The sequence below is a fragment of the Corvus moneduloides genome, chromosome 2 (assembly GCF_009650955.1).
Source record: "Corvus moneduloides isolate bCorMon1 chromosome 2, bCorMon1.pri, whole genome shotgun sequence".
Lineage (NCBI taxonomy): Eukaryota > Metazoa > Chordata > Aves > Passeriformes > Corvidae > Corvus > Corvus moneduloides.
In genome coordinates this window covers 55253758-55272288 of record NC_045477.1, presented here as the reverse complement: position 1 = coordinate 55272288, position 18531 = coordinate 55253758, and the positions used below count along the sequence as shown (strand labels likewise).

Sequence of the window (18531 nt, the reverse complement as noted above, 5' to 3'; positions counted from 1 at the left end):
GCATGAGATATAGATTTATAGATATATATTCACAAAGAAGCTTCTAAATTTGTCACTTGAGAGAAACAGCGCAAGTGCCGTAAACTAAGTCCTCAACAGTCACTGTCCTGGAGGGAAAATATTTTAAATTACAAAGGACCAAAGTTATTTCTGGGCTAATGCAATAGGCTGACACCAGAGAAAAAAACTGGCCAAAATACAACTGGTTCTCTATGTACGCAAAACAGTGTACTCATCTGAAATCCTATACACAAAGCCTGCACACAGAAAATAAGATGCTACTAAAGCAAGTCCTCATGCAGCAGCAAAGTCAAATAACTTACACAAATGAAAGAAAGAGAAAGTGAACTATGTGCTGTGTGTTTTCTGAAGCTGAGAAGCTGGAAGGAAGCAGGCAACAACTAAAACGAAGTCTAAAAGGTAGGAACTGTTATCTCAAGCTGGCGGTTCCACTGGAGTATGAGACCGGAAACACTGGGTGGGAGCTCTGATTGAAGATCCTTCCCACCCAACAGAGCTCATATTAAGCTGCAAAAAAGCAACCTTTCACTGTGAGGGACTGACAGGGGGAGAGGAAATTTTCCATCCAATAGAAATACAACAGCCACAGTAGTCCTCGGCCATTTCTTTTGCAGTCATGGTGGAGGTGATTTATTTTTCTCTCCAGGTAATGTCATGATGTCATGTAACAAACATGGAATGGCACAAGTCAGCCAAACCCACTTTCCTTTAAGCAGATTTTGGGTTCCTATATTTCCTATAGCATTATATGAATCTATATCTGCATTATATAAATAATATAATTAATTCAGCATTAAATACATATGAAAACATGTCCTCAAGTCACATTTTCACATGGTGGTGCCTAACATGAAGTGCTTGTTTCCCAGTCCCACAGCTGACTGCACACACGCACCCCATGCCGTTGGCACACAGCAAGCTGTGTGTGCAGGGCCCTGCCCTGGCTGCAGGCACAGATTTCGGTTTCAGCAGGACACAGGCAGGGGAGGCATCCATCACATTTGACATCATCACGCTGTTCTGCAGCAGCTGCTCAGATAGCAGCATCAGGGCTGGGCAGGACTGACTCTGGACTTCTGCTGATGGATTCAAATTACTTTTTAACAAGACATTCCAGAAATGGCAATTCTGAGCCAGTGCAGTGCTTCAGAGGGCTAGTCAAGACATCATGAACAAGGAGCCTGAGGACCACAGACACGCTGCTGCATGCAGCAGGATTCTCCAAAAAAAGCATCTAAGTGATGCCATTTAAATTCATCCACTGACTCAGGTCATTTACAGTAAAATGTCTGTCAGAAGAATATATGCATAAAAGCTTCATTACCATCTTAATATTCTTGGTTGCTACAGTTGCCAAAGAAAATCTGGGACATAATCCAAAAATATTTTTTATCTTTAAATAAAGCCCAGACATATGGTAGCGATACATGCGCAACGTGCAAGATCAAAATGAGTGAAAAACTGAAAAAGCAAAGACAGAGAAAAGGGAATAAAATGATTGTATATACATATGAAATTAAAAAGAGCTTGTAACAATGATGGAGAGAATTATCATCGCTGCCCTGAAACTACTATTTTGAGGTATATATAAATGGTGAATTTTAATGAACACATGAAATCAAAATGCATTTAACTACCTTAGAGGTTTCCTTTCTGAAGAAGCTGGCATTTAGTAACACAAAATAAGTCAAGAGTTTCAAAATTAAAGCTAAATCACAACAGATCACTATACTTCTAAGAGCAAGACCCAGCTCAGCCCAGACACCTGCCAGGGTTCCCACAACTCTGCCCTGCAAGGAAGGCAGCAGGTCCCCACCTCCTCTAGTCCCAGCAACCAAGAACTTTGCCACCATGCTCAATCACAAGCTCACTGTTCTTGAAATCCCTGGTACTGTTCAGTTCTCTTGGTTACTTTTTCCTTACTCAGCTGTCCTGGAATGTGGTCACTTCTGAAGGAAATAACTATTTTAAACGACTCCTGTGCTTAGACTTCTCCCGGCTGGGGTCTGTCCCTGGGAGAGGGGGGAGGCTGGCTGAAGGGAATTTTACCCTTGGGGCTGCAGACTTGTTATGCACAAGCCTTAGATGGTGCTTAAGTACTTTCCTGGCTATGGAGCAAATGGTAAAAACTCAACTCTTCAACCTCAAGAGCAAGAAAGACACTTTAAAAGAATCATTCTCTTAATAACCATTATTTTAAAAGGCTTATATCATGGCTTTGAATGGCTGTTACCAGTGTGACCATACAACTGCTATGAGAGTTCACATTGTTCCATACTGATCAGCTAATAAATGCACTTATTCCCACATCAATTATTTAATCCAGCGACATATATTCTCCTTTCCTTAGGAAAAAAAATAAACAAAATCCTAAAGTCAAAAGAAAATTGAGCAGAAGACAGTAAACTTCAAGGGTTGGTAAACCAAAGCTGCTCACTGAACAGAAGGTGCTTTTGTCAAAAGTCAAGGGTACAGGACTTTAGGGGTACAGGAGGGTACAGGAGGGTACAAGGGTACAGGAGGACAAACAAGGGGTTTAGGCCCACACTTGTGCACTCCTGAATGCAACTACAAGTGATCTGCTCTCCACACAGGAGTCTACTCCCCCTCCCTGGCCACTTTATCTTGGGACCCACCAGGTTAGAGCTGTGCACTCACTCCCTGAGGTTAAAAAGACAAAAAAAAAAAAAAAATTAATGCTGAATGTTGTAGCATTAATTACAGAATTAATTTAAAGTTGAAGTTCACTTGTGGCCACAAGCATTGGAGAAGTCTGTCCCACAGGCACAACTACTCTTTTAATGCGTTTTTGCTTCTCTCTGTTCTACCACACAGTGGTCCAGTTTGACTCCAGTTATTTACAGACACCACTGTTGGTCACTCCTGCAATGCAAGAAGGCCTAAATGAACCTCAGCAGTCACCAACAATGCTACACAAGAGTTTATGGTGAGAACTGAAGTACACATGACATGGGGAGCAGTCAAAAACAACCAGCACATAATTATTTCAACATGAAGTTTGGTGAAGAAATAACATCCAAATGAAATAATTTGATCATTAAAAAGTATAGAGTTCCATAGGAAAAAAGTCAATATGAAAAAAATAAAGTAAGAAATCTGGAACAAAATCTGAAAATCCTTTTTTTTTAAACTAAAAGTGAGAAAGTAGATCAACTGCAATGCCAGCATGTTCCAGGCAATGCTCTTTAATGAAAATCAAATTAAAGCACCTACCCTTTTAGAAGCATGAATAGGATATGTGGATGGGCACTAATGTATTCCACAGTAGGGCTGCGTGTGCCAATTTGCCTTCTCAAGATGTTGTTGAATATCTGGGAAACATCCTTTTTGCCCTGTTAAAGAAGCAAAATATATCTTTGCTTAGAAAAACATGAGCAAATGACCATTTACTATAATATCTATTTAAAGTACAACTGAAATTGAAAACAGAACAAGTCACTCTTTTATTTTTTTCTACACAGTCTCTCCACCTCATATTTGCTGTTTCTCCAAGGCCACAAGAAGGCTTCCTCCTTTGGGCAGCTCTGAAGGCTCCTGACTGCCCCATTCCCTTTTGCACCTTTCTTTTCCTAAATGAAGGTGTGCATTCCTCTGACACTGTCAAGCAAGTCCCTGGCTATTTCAAATAGCAACCCTAAAGCACCATAAAAGCAAGCCACTACCCTGAGCCAAGCGTGCTGTTGCCGTGCGTGCTGTTGCTCCTGTAGCCTCCAAATGTAAGTTACCGAGCTGCTACCAAACCACTGCCACACTGCCTACGCTTAGGCAGCTAAAGCTTTTCATTAGTCAAATGCAAACAATTCCAAGTGTGATTGAATTTCTGAAAACCAGGGTTAGATTTAAACTGTGCCCATTATTTACCATGAAAAATGAAATAACTACTACCAGTAAAATGGCTGCATCACATATGTGTCTCTAATAAAAACTAACATCCTTCTCTTTGTCCTAATTTTGTGCTGTATGCACCTATCTACACAATCACATTTTGTCTTCAAATGCTTCCCTGTGCAAACAGCTTTCCAGAAGGTCTTTCCAAATCATGTTCTATTCAGCCACAGGGTTCACCAGTACATCTGGCATTAGAAATCTTCTTCCTCCCCTGCTGCTGTCTTTCCTGGCACAGCAGACAAATTGATGTGTGAAGTTAAGGGAGGTGGGAGACGGCTGCACCAAGGACCAGTAACCAAGGCACTGAGTCAACAGCAGGTCACTATGCACAGGGCAAGCTAAAGCAAAAGGTCACTTATAATCTGTACATGCTCATTGATCTGCCTTGGGAGGACAAACATTCCTTGGCAGAGAACTTATTGAATGTTTGAAGCCAACGAGCAGATAGTTTCACATGGAGGAAAATTCCCTGGTTTCACCTCTACAAATAAATCAGTGCTGGGGAACACAAAATATTCTGCTTTCCTACTCATTCCAGCCCAGCAGGTCAGTCCATCTGCCTTTGTCTGCAACACTTTTTTTGACCCTTGGACACCCTTTCAAACAGGCTAATTCTGTATAAAGTCATCCCATTCTCCCCTATCTTTACAACACCCATATCATATGCCTGGAATCCTGCGATCCCCACGGGCTTCAGCAGTTACTCCAAGAAGAAAACAATCCAGACAGAGAAGAGCTGTTGAAAGGATGAGGTAAAGATGGCCAAAAATTAAGTGATCCTCTCTGCTCTGCCAAATTTTATATTAGTTACTTAATACTGTGTGCACTGCAGCATAATATCCATGAGCAGAGAGGAGATAGATATAGATATATAGATCTATGTATCCAATTATAGCTGATTTTCTAGAGATCAGTGACAGTGAAAGCCAGAGTTGATCTCTCTGGGTTCTCCAGAGGGAATGGAGGCAGATAGGAGGGAACCACAACAGACTTCCCTCACCACCTGACATACATTAAAATTGGAGGAGTACTTTTGAAACGCTGCTTACTTGGATCTGCAATTGAATTTTGCCTTATAATGAAATACACATGGCCACTGGAGCACAAGATAAGGCAGCATGAAAAGAAAGTGGCTAATCAAGAACAAAAAGCCCTGCCAAGGATGCATTATATAAATAACAAATTGTATACTACCTATACCATAATTTAGCCCCCATTTCAAGGCAAAGTAAGGGAAAGATTCTAACATCATCAGTCCTGGGCTTGAAGTTATTTGCTGCCTATTTTAGGGGCTTTACAGTTTGTGAACCTTTAGGCTTACACACAGTAACAACTACATTTTTAGTCGACTTTTTCTGTGTGCACACTTTCCACAGTTCTTCTAAGTTCAAAAATAAATTTCATATTTTAAATTCCTACATATCCAGTCTGATCTTGATTCTGGGTTCCTGCCCAACCTGACTTAGTTTCTTCATGACAACATCATCACTGAAATGATATCTTGTTTGTTGAGTGGCAGAAGCAATAAACCTGTGTTTTCTACGGATGTGTGATGGATGTGTGCAAGTCTCCCCTACAGTGTTTGAAAACACGTCTTCAAAGGGAAGTTCAGCTGTGAAAAACTGGGATCAAAGTGGGTAGTGGCAAGGAGGAGACAGGGAATCAGGACAAAGCAAAGTCACATTATTGTCTTCAGAAATCAGATTTTCAGTAGTTTATGATTTGCTTTCTACCATTACATATGGATCAAAAAATTAACTTGCATATTATAGAGTGATGAAATTGCTTGTTCAACAAAGAGACTTAAATACCAACTGTGGCCACCAATATAACAGAATGGAAACAGAACAGCTGATAAACTGGAAAAGTCAGTGGGAACATGAAGACAAAGCAGCACATGCTCTTACTGTCCTCTTGTTCAGTGACATTTCATTTCTAGTGTTTTGTCAAAAGAACATGTATAACAGCTTGGCTAAATGATTGAAAAGTTTTGCAATGAAAAAAAAATATTTTGCAATAAGAATTATTGTAATTGTTTGTAATAACAGCAATTCAACAACAGATTAGGTATTTCATCCAGTGCTTGATTTTAAAGACTGTGTGTTCAATATGTTCATACAGAATTTTTTTTCTGGCAGAGGCAATACAGACTGTCATGTAACTAAAAAAAAATGCAGAAGTGTCCCTTCTGGGCTAAGAGTATCTTCTCCTCCCCTCTTTTCCATTTTTCTTAAAGGGTTTTTTAAGGGCTTGGGTAGCAGGGTTTTGAGTATTTTTGTAATTAGACATCTAACAGTAACCAGAGGAGCACAGAGAAGACAATAAATAAATCAGTCCTTGATCCTGGATTTACCAGAGGGAGGTGGAAGAGTGGGAAAAAGGAAACATAAATCATCCATTTTCCTCCAGTTCATTCATTCACAAAATGGAAAGAAAGTAACTTCTACACATGACTCCCACAAAAGGTGTCTCTGAGAGCATCAGATCTCTTTGAGAAACTGATTTTTCTCTTCAGCAGCTGCCCATATGCTCAGGGTACTGCTCCTGTTCCAGACCTCAGCGGTGGCAGTTTGGCTCCCATGAGTGGGGATTTCCCACTGATGGTCGGACACTCGTGAGGAGTCACCAGCACCCAGGAGCCACAGAAATCATGGAACTGGCCCTGGGGGCCACTGTTCCAGCTGATTGCAAACCAAAAGTATATGACAATGACCTGACAGTGCCAGAGTTTATTCCCATCCCTACCAGTCAAGAGTAAATTGACAGCGTTTATCCTGAATTACTGCAATCTTTGCTAGTATAACTCTCCTTTTCCTTACTTATACGCAAGTTCAGTTGTCATAGCAGTTGTTTACTAGGTTTTTGGTTTTAACAACAAAGCTGGCAAGATGTTTCACATAATGTATAATTCTATATATAAATACATAACATTAAATAATATATAAACTTATACATTCACATTAATCTTTCTGCCATGAAAGAAAAAGTTATATTCCTTTCTTCTTTTAATCTAAACAATTAAGTGGGGGACACCCAAATTATCTTGTGACATGCTGTCTGTTTTTAACATGTTTTTCAACTCCTTTCCTTTCAACTAAACCATTTTAATTCTTTCAGTCTTTGTCACATGAAATCTTCCATGCTTCCAATTATTTTTATTCCATGTCCTTGAACCCCTTCTAAATCAGACACACTCTTCAGAGACAGCTCTAGTTGCACTATCCCAAAGATCATCCCTGCAGTTTACAAGGTTGCTCCTAGACAGTATTCCCAGCACCATGTCCTATCTTGTTTGGATACACATGGCAATATTTCTTTATTGTTTTTGTTTTAATTTTAAAAAATCCCAGATTTACTGCCAGTGTACAAGTATGTCATTCAGGATACCAACCAATCTAGAGCAGATACTTTCTTCAGCCTGTGAAAAAGTTTTGAATGCAATGAAATTATTTAGACTTCAGAAAAATACAGCTTTACTCACTGACAACACCAAGACCAAGGAGATGAAAGAAGTTTACGGATGCTGACCTACCTCAAAATCTATCAGCTGCAGGTTGGCAATAAGTGTCGCTAGAAGGCCACTGTTGTAGAGCTCTTGTGCCAGCTGGGCCACGATTTCTGTGGGTGGCTCTTTGTCCACGGTCCCACACAGAATTTCCTTCATTGCTTGCAGAGATTTTGACACTTCCTCCGATGCCTTCCCCCCAGCAGATAATGGGTTTTGTTTTAAAAAAAATGAAACAGGGAAAAAAAGGGAGTTCTTTTAAAAGACATGTATTTCAAAACAAATGTTTCTAAATGTTCTTGCAATTATCATTATTTATTGCAAAATGATTTAATCATTTTAGGCAATCATGGAGGCTGGAGCATCCATACTGTATCCTGCAGGCCTTACACAAGATAAATTCCATTTAAACATGGCATGCCATCACTTACAGACCACAGACATAAAATAGGGCCAAGAAAGCAATTACCAACCAGTGCCAGCAAGATCCTGTAACAGGTTTGGAGGCAGGCACAGCCCTGCATAAGCAGCAGCAATTTCACTGTTGCTCCCCCTGTCCACCCCAGCGGGTTCCAGGGCACACATGGGGCAAGAGGTGCCAGATGAAGGTACCAAACCTGGCGGCTGCTCCCACTGAGGGGTGGCTGCTGGGCTGCCTCCCCATCCACTGCTTCCTGATGGACTGTCCCAGCTCCTCTGCTGGGAACCCAAATAAATCCTTGCAGCCCTGTGGAACTGCTTAGCCCAGCAGGCAGCTGAACACCACACAGCCACTTGCTCACTCCCCCTCAGAGGGACAGGAGAAGAAACTGGGGGGAGGAACCAAATTTGTAGGTTGAGATAAAGGCAGCTTAATAGGACAGAAAAGGAAGGGGAGAATAGTAGCAATAACAACAACAATAACAATAAAAATAACAATAATAATAATAATAAACAAGTGATGCAGAATGCAATTGCTCACCACCCAATGTCCAGCCAGTTCCTCAGCAGCAGCCCCAGGCCAGCCTTCCCCCCAGCATTATATACTGAGCATAATGCCAGGTGATATGGAATACCCCTTTGGCCTGCTGGGGTCAGCTGTCCCAGCTGTGTCTCTTTCCAACTTCTTGTGCCCCTCAGCCCACTCGCTGGTAGGGTGGGGTGAAGAGCAGAAAAGGCCCTGACTTAGTGTAAGCACTGCTCAGCAACAACTAAAACATCAGTGTGTCAATTTTATTCTTACCCTAAATCCAAAACACAGCACTGTACCAGCTACTAGGAAAAAAAATTAACTCCATCCCAGCCAAAGCTTGACAGCTTCATATTGCCACCACCTATTTCTCCTCATCAGGTGTGATTTGAGCCAGCATCTTCCACAAGGGATTTGCTCACTGAGCGCACAGGCACTTCAGTCTCAGGTCGAAAAATTTTAAATTAAACAATTTGCTTTAGTAAAGCTGTAAAGCTCCACAGCTGCCACCAAGTGCAGTAAAATAAATCTTTCACATCTTTTGCTCCCACCTGGCATATACTAATCCTGTGCAAGTCTTCAGGTATCTCATTTAGACGATGAATCAGGAATTACCTTACAAAGTATTTTGATCACCAAGGTTACAACAGGGAAAGGGAAGAGAGACGTCTGTGAACAGGTAACAGCTCAGCATTCATGCAGTCAGCGGATTTAAATCAGATGTGAGTGATAATACCCCACCTCCCACGGAAAATGACCGCTGGCTGCAGCACGGCAGCTCTGGCTCATGCTCTCCTCACAGCTTTGCTCCACTTGAAACAAATAAAGACTCCATGGAGCAAAGGAGTCATTTTTTCATGTGGGTGTGTGTGCTTTAAATCCCACCTGCTGCAGCCATGGGGCTATGGAGGCAATGGCTCCTTCTGGGTCGGGTTATATTTATTAAACACACAACCTGCAGCAAGACCGATTGGATTCTTTGGCCAGAAGTGGAAAGGAAGTAAGGAACAGGATGGAAAGCAAGCTGAGAATGACAGCAAAGTTCCAGGCAGGATGCTGAAGATAGGACAGCATTTCACATCTTTGAAAAACCTTTACTTGAAATTAGCCTTTTGTTAGCATAGCATGTGAAAAAAAATCAAGACGAACACAGAAAACCCAAGAGTGATTTGTAAAAGCTAACTGGAAATTAATGGATGTTAAAAGCCAGATCAATATTTTCAGTATATCTCTCATATATATTGAAAGGAAAACATCATGTTTTCAAATACCACCCCATCAATCTGCATAAAATAACCCCACAGTGCTCTGAAGAGGCATCTCTCACCTGCTGCTGATCTCCCAACACTTCCAATCACAGATTTTATTCACATTAGTGAATAAAAATGATGGAAAAAACTAGAAGTCCTAAAAACAACCAAAACCAAACCTAACCACAGTAAAAAGCCACTTTTACATTGCAGCTACCTGGAAGATTCAAGCATTGATCTCGCACAGCATAAAGGACTGCTCTCCTCCAATCTCTTTGTACCTACTCACAGTTTTCTGCTATTTGAGATGGGTCAGCATGAGCAGCGTGTAAATGAGCATGACTATGTGATAACTTGAAGTCTTGATGTTCTTTACCATCACTCAGCAAAAGAGCCTATTTTTACCTCAAATGTTAAGTGGTGTGTCACTTGAGATATCCCACAGAGTACAGATGTGATTAACAACAGGGGTGCTATCTTAGAAACTAAAGCTCTAAATCTTTATAAGAGCTAGGGAAATATTTTCATTTCAAAGGAAAAGCCCATACATTTTCGGCTTTCCACCCTTTCTGCTGGGCTGGGTGTGAATATCTCTGGCATTCTGTAGTTAAAAAAAAACATTAACAACTTTCCTTTCAAGTATAAGTAGTCCTTTCTGATATATAGAAAATAGGTCTGCAAGATTCAGCTTTAGGTTTAATTCTCAAAAAGGAGGTGAAAAAGTAAAGTGGAGTGTGAGAAAATGAAACAGAACACTGGTGCTGGTGGGCAGAACTGGGCACCACAGCCGCATTTCTCTAATCATCTGCCATCCCATCCACTCATCTCCTCAGCTTTTCCACATGAAATTTACATTTCATGTGTCACTTCCTCCCCCTTCCTAGCCTTGCCATGGTCTGTGTTTTGGCGTGCAACTCGCCACCAAAAGTTATTCCCAGTCAATTCTAAGGACCGCTCCTCAGTGCCTATCCCTCACAATGTATCCAGAGGAAAACCATAATCCCGAACACAGATTCTTAAATTAACAGTCTCCATTTTGACATTTCCACTTCATCTCACAGCAATTTTAGAATAATACCTTAAGTACGTAAGTACTGTTTCTGGGATGGAAACTTTCTTAAGACTCAGAGAAAAAAGACATTCCAAGATCCAAAGACCCAAGATCTGTCCAAAACAAACAACAAAGCACATTTATTCACTCAAATACATGGAAAATACAAGATGACAGAAACATATCTGCATAAGAAGTCAGACTGGTCCTGACCCTCTTTAGGAAAAATTGCAAAAACCAACAAAAAGCCTCAGCAAGACATCCTCTCCCCAATGTCACAAACAGAATCTCAGTGACAAAAAAATAAAAAGGATTTGCTAGAAACCCCTAAGTCTATTATGACTTCCATGCTACTTTTTATTTTCCATCAGTGGCAACAACAACAGCGAAGCGCTGCAACAATCACTCCAGCAGAAGTTACAGTGCAAGAGAAACAGTTTCATGAAATATCAAAGCATTTCAGCCATTCATCTCACTCTTGCAATTAGGCACAATCTTATTTCCAGCAGATTTTCCTTTTATCCTCTAGGTACACCTCCTTTCCATCATGACTGAATTTATGCCATTATATTTAGAGACGCCGTTGTGAATAGAGGGGGGGAAAAAGAGGAAAGGAGAAAATTAAACAGATAATCCTAAACAGAACAGCTTATACATATTACAGACAAATGTCAAAAGTCGGACACGGTGAAGTTTGGACAGTCAAAAGCTGCAGGTAGGTACAAAAAAGCAAGGATGAAATGCAAGATGATTCCCAGCACACACATGAGTTTAGCATTTGCACTGCTGTCCCTGCACAGATGTCAGGATCTCAACCTCCTAAGCCAAGTTCCTGGTCTTTCAAACAAGTCTCTTTCCAACCAGAACTGACTCTGCAACCACAGAGTACAGTTTATAGTGACGGGCAACCCACAAGAGGTTTTTGGGTCCATTTTGAAAGACAGGATTTTGTGTAAATGTTGAAATCTAACATTCCTTGGATTACTCTGCTAACCCTACTGGACTAGATGATCTACAATATCCTTGGAGATGGAAAACAGACAGCATATATAAGCCTGCATAACTTCTCTATGTTAAATTATAAACATGTTCAACACCCCCTCCTCATAATGCTGATTTTTTTGGTCAGAATTTATGTGTCTTTCTAAACCCACCAACAGCTTCAACCAGAGTGGGAAGTTTTGAAGATTCTTGTCTCAGTTTATTTTCCTCACAGATCAAAGTTTTGTCACTGTTGACTTAATGGGAACATAACACAAAGAAAGGAGCTTATGGGGAAATGATTCCCTGAAATTCTATATGAAAAAAATCTTCCCTGAAAGACTGGTTGATCTTCATGTGTGGGATAGGATGCAGAGAGGAGAGCCATAAAAATATGGCAAATAGGGCCATACAGCTTCTATTTGTGTACCTAGCATATTTCCAGGTTGAAAATCTCTCTATAAACTGTTGCTCTCTTGCACAGCAGCAGACAGTAACACACAGAGATGCCTGCCAGCATGATGCTAAATACTCCAACGTGTGATTCAGTGATCTGCCAGTACTCCATGCTATATATCGCAACTAAAAGCATAAAGCTCCTTGATTTGGTCTTATCTGGTTTTAAAATATTCTCACTGTGTGATTCAAACCTATTTTTCTCCTAAAAACAGTGTCAATGAACCTCTCTCCACATGCAACTGTAAGGATTCCCAAGAAAAGCCATTAGCAGAATCTGAATCCAACAATCATGTAACTTCAGGATCACCCCAACTGACTTATTCTTGATGCAATTTCATGCTAAATGGACCTACAAGGTAAAATTGTGGGTATTTTGGATCAGGAGGCCTGAAGTCTGTCATTTAGCAAAACCGTATGGACTAGTACTCAAGGAAGCTGGCAAAGACAATTTGGCCAAGCAAGCACAACAGGGAAACGCCTTTTAAAAGGATGCATGATTAAATGGGGAAGACAGGTTTGCCCCACCTGGACATAAATTCCTTTCCCACTGTTAATCTTGCACTTAAGACAGAACTAAAGGTTCTAAGGTCCTTAAAAAATAAAAGCAACCAGAAGAGACAGGTTTAAACTCTTGGCACCAGAACCTGATAGTATCTGGAGTTTCTCCCACCTCTAGAGCAATAACAGGCCTCAGCAGAACAGGTAAGCCGAAACATGAAACCCTCCACAAAACCCCAGGACACGCAGAGCTAGGGGGAAGGGGTGCCAAACCCTTCTTATCTCATTCCCTCGGTTTCAGTGTGCAGCAATGAAATGGAAAGCAATTTTGCAACTGGCTCTGGCAGATGGAGAATCGCATCCATGGGTATTCATGTTCCCGGCAGCCACGCAACTGTTCTTCCATGCAAATGCACACAGAGCCCTCCGCATGCACCTTGTCTCACACACCAGTCCCCAGAGCTTTATCGACGCAGCAGCCAGCAAGGTGAACAGCAGCCAGTAATGGCTTCCTTGTTGCTATGCAAAAAAGCAGGATTTATTGATAGAAGTATTTGTTCCAGATATCTTGAAGTCTTTTAACTGTAGCCTTAATAAAATGCTGCTCTCCCAACCCTTCTGAACAGCACCAAATTTGTTACAGCACGTGGAGATGAAAGAGAGGACAGATTACAGTGACCTACCTGAACGAGCAGTCTTGTTAGAGAGATTTAAGTGAAAGGGGCAAAAGTGCGACACTTCAGGTTATTTTACATCTCGCTTCACTTTGCTTCTGAACACTGACTAAAGGCACTGCAGCCTGCAGTTCTGCCTGCTCTGAACCTGCTCTAATGCACTTGGGTTCATTTTCCACAATAAACCCATGTCTTGGATCAGCTACACCAGAAACTGCAAATCTTTCAGCCCATCTAGACCACATGCAAAGATTAGACCAAGTTTCAACCAACCTCAGATCCGTTTGCTGCACGAAATTAAAAGCCTGTGACACTTGGAAGGCTTTTGCTGCAGGGCAGGTACAGAAAATGTTACCAAACCTGTAGGCACCGCATATGGCACTGAGTCAGGTTGCCGCACCCAAAGGTGTTTGGTTAGCAGCAAGAGGGTGATGTGTTCAAGGACGTCCTTCAGAGACAAACTGGATGCCACCTGCACTGCTTTGTGCTGACTGGGCTCAGCAGCTGAACACAAGGCTTTGAGAAGCCAGGATGTCACACCCCTTTTTTGGGAGGTGGGTCAGGCACCCTTTCTATCAACGTTCCTTTACAATATCCATCAACAAAAGACACGGCGACGCAGCAGTAATAAATGAAGCAGTGTGACCAGAGTGTCACATGCTGTCCATTCTTCCTCAGGTTCAACAGATAGGACCTCTTGGTACCACAGCTTCTCTTCTCTTCTCTTCATCCCTATTTACATGCATCCTCCAAATGCTACAGGAGTTAGTGCCAGAAAGAAGGAAGAGAATCTAAGCTTTGAAGGCTTTCTTTCCTAGGTATTTAAATACTTTCCTGCTCTTCTAGTTAATTCCAGAGTGGGCATTCCTCATTAAATTCAAGGACTGATTGGTTCTACGTGACTGAGATTAAATTGTAATGACATTTATATAATACTGTAATAAAACTTCACCACATCAAAGCCCAAACAGGATGTCAGCAATTCTATATGCTCCAAGAACACCTTATTTTATTTCAGATGTTGGAAGAGAGGAGGATTGTTGATGAAGAAGTTTTAGTCCACTTTTTCAACTCTGTCCTACCCTACTTAATCTCCCAATTATTCCATTAAATTTGCCAGTGCTGCAATCCCTTCTTTAAAATAGATATTGTTTCTAAAAATTTGTAAAAACAAGCTATTAGAAAGAGCACTTCAGAGGAAAGGGAGCCAGATATGCTGGCACTTCTCAACCTGTGGTCTATCACGCATAAGAATGTAGCTGAGAAAACGGAAAAGCTTTAAGCACACATATAACCATGCAAGCAAACAAACAAAACAACCCACACATAAAATAAAAGTAAGAACCAAACTTCAAAAATCAGCCTGATTTTCAGTTGGGAGTGTTTAAAAAGCATTTAGAAACACTACGGCAACACTACACACATTAATAGTTTAAAAAAAATTAAACACATGGAGAAAGGGGGTCAAATTCAATCCTTATCTAAGGAGACAGATGCTAGTGCAGTCAATAGAGTTTAGTTAAAGCTTCATTGGTACTACTCCATGAGTAACAAAAATCATCACGAAGAAAGAGTGCAAACCTCTGTATATTATCTGTGCACACGGAAATGCCTCAGAAAAGATGTAGAACTTCCTTTATGCTTACGACTGGCTTCTCTGCATCCTGTATGTCAAGTTATATTCTCCACCCTCTTCTCATTACTTGAGAAGTCTTAACTGCTCTGCTGTAAAGTTCCCTCTACTGCACAGCTTGGCAGGAATGATCCTTTTTGCATTATTTAAAAAGATCCCCTCCACGACACAGATGGTTCCTGCTGAAAGTTGCACAAAGTTGTATTAAGCTCCTCTCTGTCTGACTTTGTGCCCTCCCGGCTGCCCACAGCATCTTCGCCTCATACTTCGGATTTCTCAGCTGGGAAAGGAAAGGGGGTTCTCTGCTAGCCCTGCAGTTAATTCTGGCTTTGCTGCACTTCTCTGCCAATACTGGCTGTACTAGCAGCTTTTAGCTATCTCAACCCACATACCACATTGGCTGTACTACAATAGCAGCTTCATTGTCACAGGATAAATCTTGTTTAAGCATCTGAAGCAAGTCCTAGTTGGAAACTACTTCGCACACAAAATCAGGGATGCTCTGGAGTTGTATCCTGGAAGTCCTGGGAACCTTGGTTTTATGGTGAGGCGTAACAGTACTCCTCTAGTTCTTACAGCAGACTAGGAGCTAGAAATCTGAAAAATTGGGACAGCCACAAACTTCTCTGGTCACAGTGCCACAGGGTCCAAACCCAGCTTTGAAACATCCAGGGTCTCTGGCTCTTGCAGTAGCTAAACCTCTAGGCACTTTCATGACAGTTTGACAAATTTCTTCTCCCTTTGGAAATCAAATTGGAGGTAAAATTAAAAACTTTGCTAGGTTTTGAAGAGCACAGAGTACAGCACTGTGCTTTGTTTTTCTTTGCTTTTGTTTTCAGTTAAATTTCTCTAATCTTGCTCATGAAAAGATCCTACTCATTGGCATTATTGAGTATCCCTCGAAAACCTGTGGGCCACTGAAAGTCTTCCCATTGTCTTTTCTTCTCCAGTTCAAACTGCAAACACCACTTAGAAACGGTGTTACTAAGTCACAAACCTGAATGGATAGCAGCAGGTGTGACTGGGCTGATTGGGTTTGCAATTTTTCCTGCCAGTTTTTAAAGTTTATCATCATCTCAGTACTAAAGGTAGTCCTTATGATTTACTTCCATAAATTCAGGAGAATAAATTTAGCTGTTTTCTTTAACAGGTATTTATTTCAGGACAGCTCAGTGGAACACTTTAGATGAAAGGCAGAATTACCAAGGAGTCTCAAATCTTTCCTTCTGCAAGGAAAAGGGCCCTATGAGCTTCCTTGACATCACAGCACAAAGTCCTGAGTCAACAAGACACGTAAGCCTATACTGATCCAAAAAAAGGCTTTCCTCACCTTCTGCCTTGCTGTTAGGGGACTGATCCTCTGCCCTAATCACCCACATTCACCCCAGGAACAGCCTCTATCCCATAGCAACAAAGTACATAAAAACTAAGTGAAAACCAGCCTCCTCCAGTAGAATAAGCACCATTAAGTTCATGAGCTGTTTCCATTCTAATATGCCAGGGGAACACTCCCTTATCTTTTGCTCTGTGAGGAAAACACACACCAGCTGTTCTGCCTTTTATGAAAAACTTACACTGAGCATTGCATTTTCTAAGAAGTCTGAATTTCTCCCTGTCACTGACACCCAAATAAGCAAACCAGCTCAAAGCCAAAAACTCTCAAAACCACAACCCAGAGGAGTCATTCTACAAAGCAAATCGAAAAGAAACCCAAGTATGGAGCTTCTGCTTTGAATGTCTTCTTTAATCAGGCTCCAAAGGATGAATTCAGCAGGGAAGAACAGATTCTGTTGGTTTATTTAGTTACTTAATTTACGTTTTAGTTCAGAGACAAATTCTCTCAGTTTTCAGGTTACTGAAAGTATTTCAGAATGAAACATCAAATACCAGAGACCTCCCAGAAATCCATGTGACTTACCTTACATAATTAACACACTCTGAGCTACTTGCTTTAAACCAAAAAGTTTTAAGAGGATCTCACTAAGGGTGCAAACGGCTCCATGCCTTGGCTTGGGTTTGTTTTCATACAGCTTCCTGCACAAGGTGGGGGAAGCACAACATACACGCACACAAACATCAGCTCCATTAAAAATATATTAGTGCCACTTATCAGCTATTTCTGCTTCCATTGACAGTTAATTTTAACTTAAAATTGGTCTGCTGTTAACTAAAACCATATACTTCTACTACAGCAATAGTATAGAGGGCCAGAGTCTCATATGCAAAAAATAAAAAAATAATTTGATTTTATGCAAGCACAAATTCCTAATTGGGAGCATTTTGTGTGTTGGGGTGCATCTTATCAAGTGGTCACTGGAAAGGTGGCAAAAGTAACTCGAGTCTGTGTCATGGAATTAGAAGAGAGCAGTAATATTAGCAAAAGCCTCTATAAATAGAAAATGAGTAGCACAGCTCTTTTTGGAAGCATTAGCACCCAGAACATTAGAAAGGATGGACAGAGTGAGATCTCTTCTATATACATTTGTATACACACAGGTTTCTTGTTTTCTGCGATGTTCATCAGAAGTAGAGTTTTTCTCTGTGGGTATCTACACATTAATCGGCAACCTCATTTGTTATCCTACTAAAACCATTAACAGTACAATAGTTTTCACACAACCTTCCAAGCTGTTTTGCTAGATTCATTACTGTTCAAAGTAGTGGGAAATCACCCTTGGTTTTGGCCGAGGCTCCTGGATCTCAGCATTTTCTGTTTGACCCCCAGATCTGATGTATTTTATTTATGCAAAAGCCCCTTGGTTTCAGCAGAAACATTCAAGCACACAGCTACTTCCAGGGGCAAGCACTCGCAGAATCAGGGCAGTGAGCAAACACAATTTTATTCCCTTTATTCTACTGTTCTCCCAGCATAAAAACCTTATTGGTCTTCTACAACATTACCTCATACCTTGTCTGTCTTTTTTTCTTGTTTTTCCAATATGGCCATGTTTTCTTTCAGAACCTTCACAATCTCAGCAGGATTTTTGTGTGATTTACTAAACAAAGGCATGGTCTTTCTTCACCTGGATTTCTTCCTTCAAGATAGAAGAGGGCTGCCTTAAATAAAACAACAAACAAAAACAGCTTTTAAGGTTTATACAAAACACAATAAAAAGACACAAAGACATTGTGAACAAGAAAAGGTTATGCCTCAGGCACTGCACTTTGCTTCAGCCACTCAGTGGAGCAGTAAAAGTTCCCATGTGTAGTTATTGCAAGTTCATCGAGGATTCACAAGCCACCATTAGAATATGAAAAGCAACTACTCAGCACCTGGACAGGAGCTGGATGCTTCCTGAAGGAAGCTCTGACCTACAGGTCGGCACTCCAGCAAGGCCATGCCTATGTCAAATGTATTTTGGACCCTGCACATTTGGCAGGCTCCACTAGATTTCACATAGGGATTTCTGTCAGACTTCACCAGCTCCATCACAATGCAGAAAACCAACTGTAGATGCCAGCACACCAAAAGCACCCTTTGTTTAGAGATTTGCAGTTAGGATCCCAGCTTCTCTGCCATCTCTCCTTCTTCTTCAGCTGCTTTGCTTTTTCAGCCTAAGGGACCATGAGAGGAAGCAGTTTCAGCTATCCCCTAAGTCTG

At 41.1% G+C, this 18531-nt stretch overlaps 1 protein-coding gene across 4 annotated transcripts in view; it reads right to left on the bottom strand.

Moving 5' to 3' along the window:
* CAB39L (calcium binding protein 39 like) overlaps positions 1–18531 on the bottom strand; it is a 59985-nt gene that overhangs the window by 17457 nt on the left and 23997 nt on the right. For all 4 annotated transcript variants that reach the window (XM_032099734.1, XM_032099736.1, XM_032099732.1 and 1 more), the window contains exons 2-4: positions 17839–17987; positions 7463–7627; positions 3256–3374 (exon numbers count right to left, since the gene is read on the bottom strand). In XM_032099734.1, the coding sequence (XP_031955625.1) occupies positions 3256–3374; positions 7463–7627; positions 17839–17940 (386 nt within the window). In that variant the 5' untranslated portion in view covers positions 17941–17987. The remainder of the gene's footprint in view (positions 1–3255; positions 3375–7462; positions 7628–17838; positions 17988–18531) is intronic.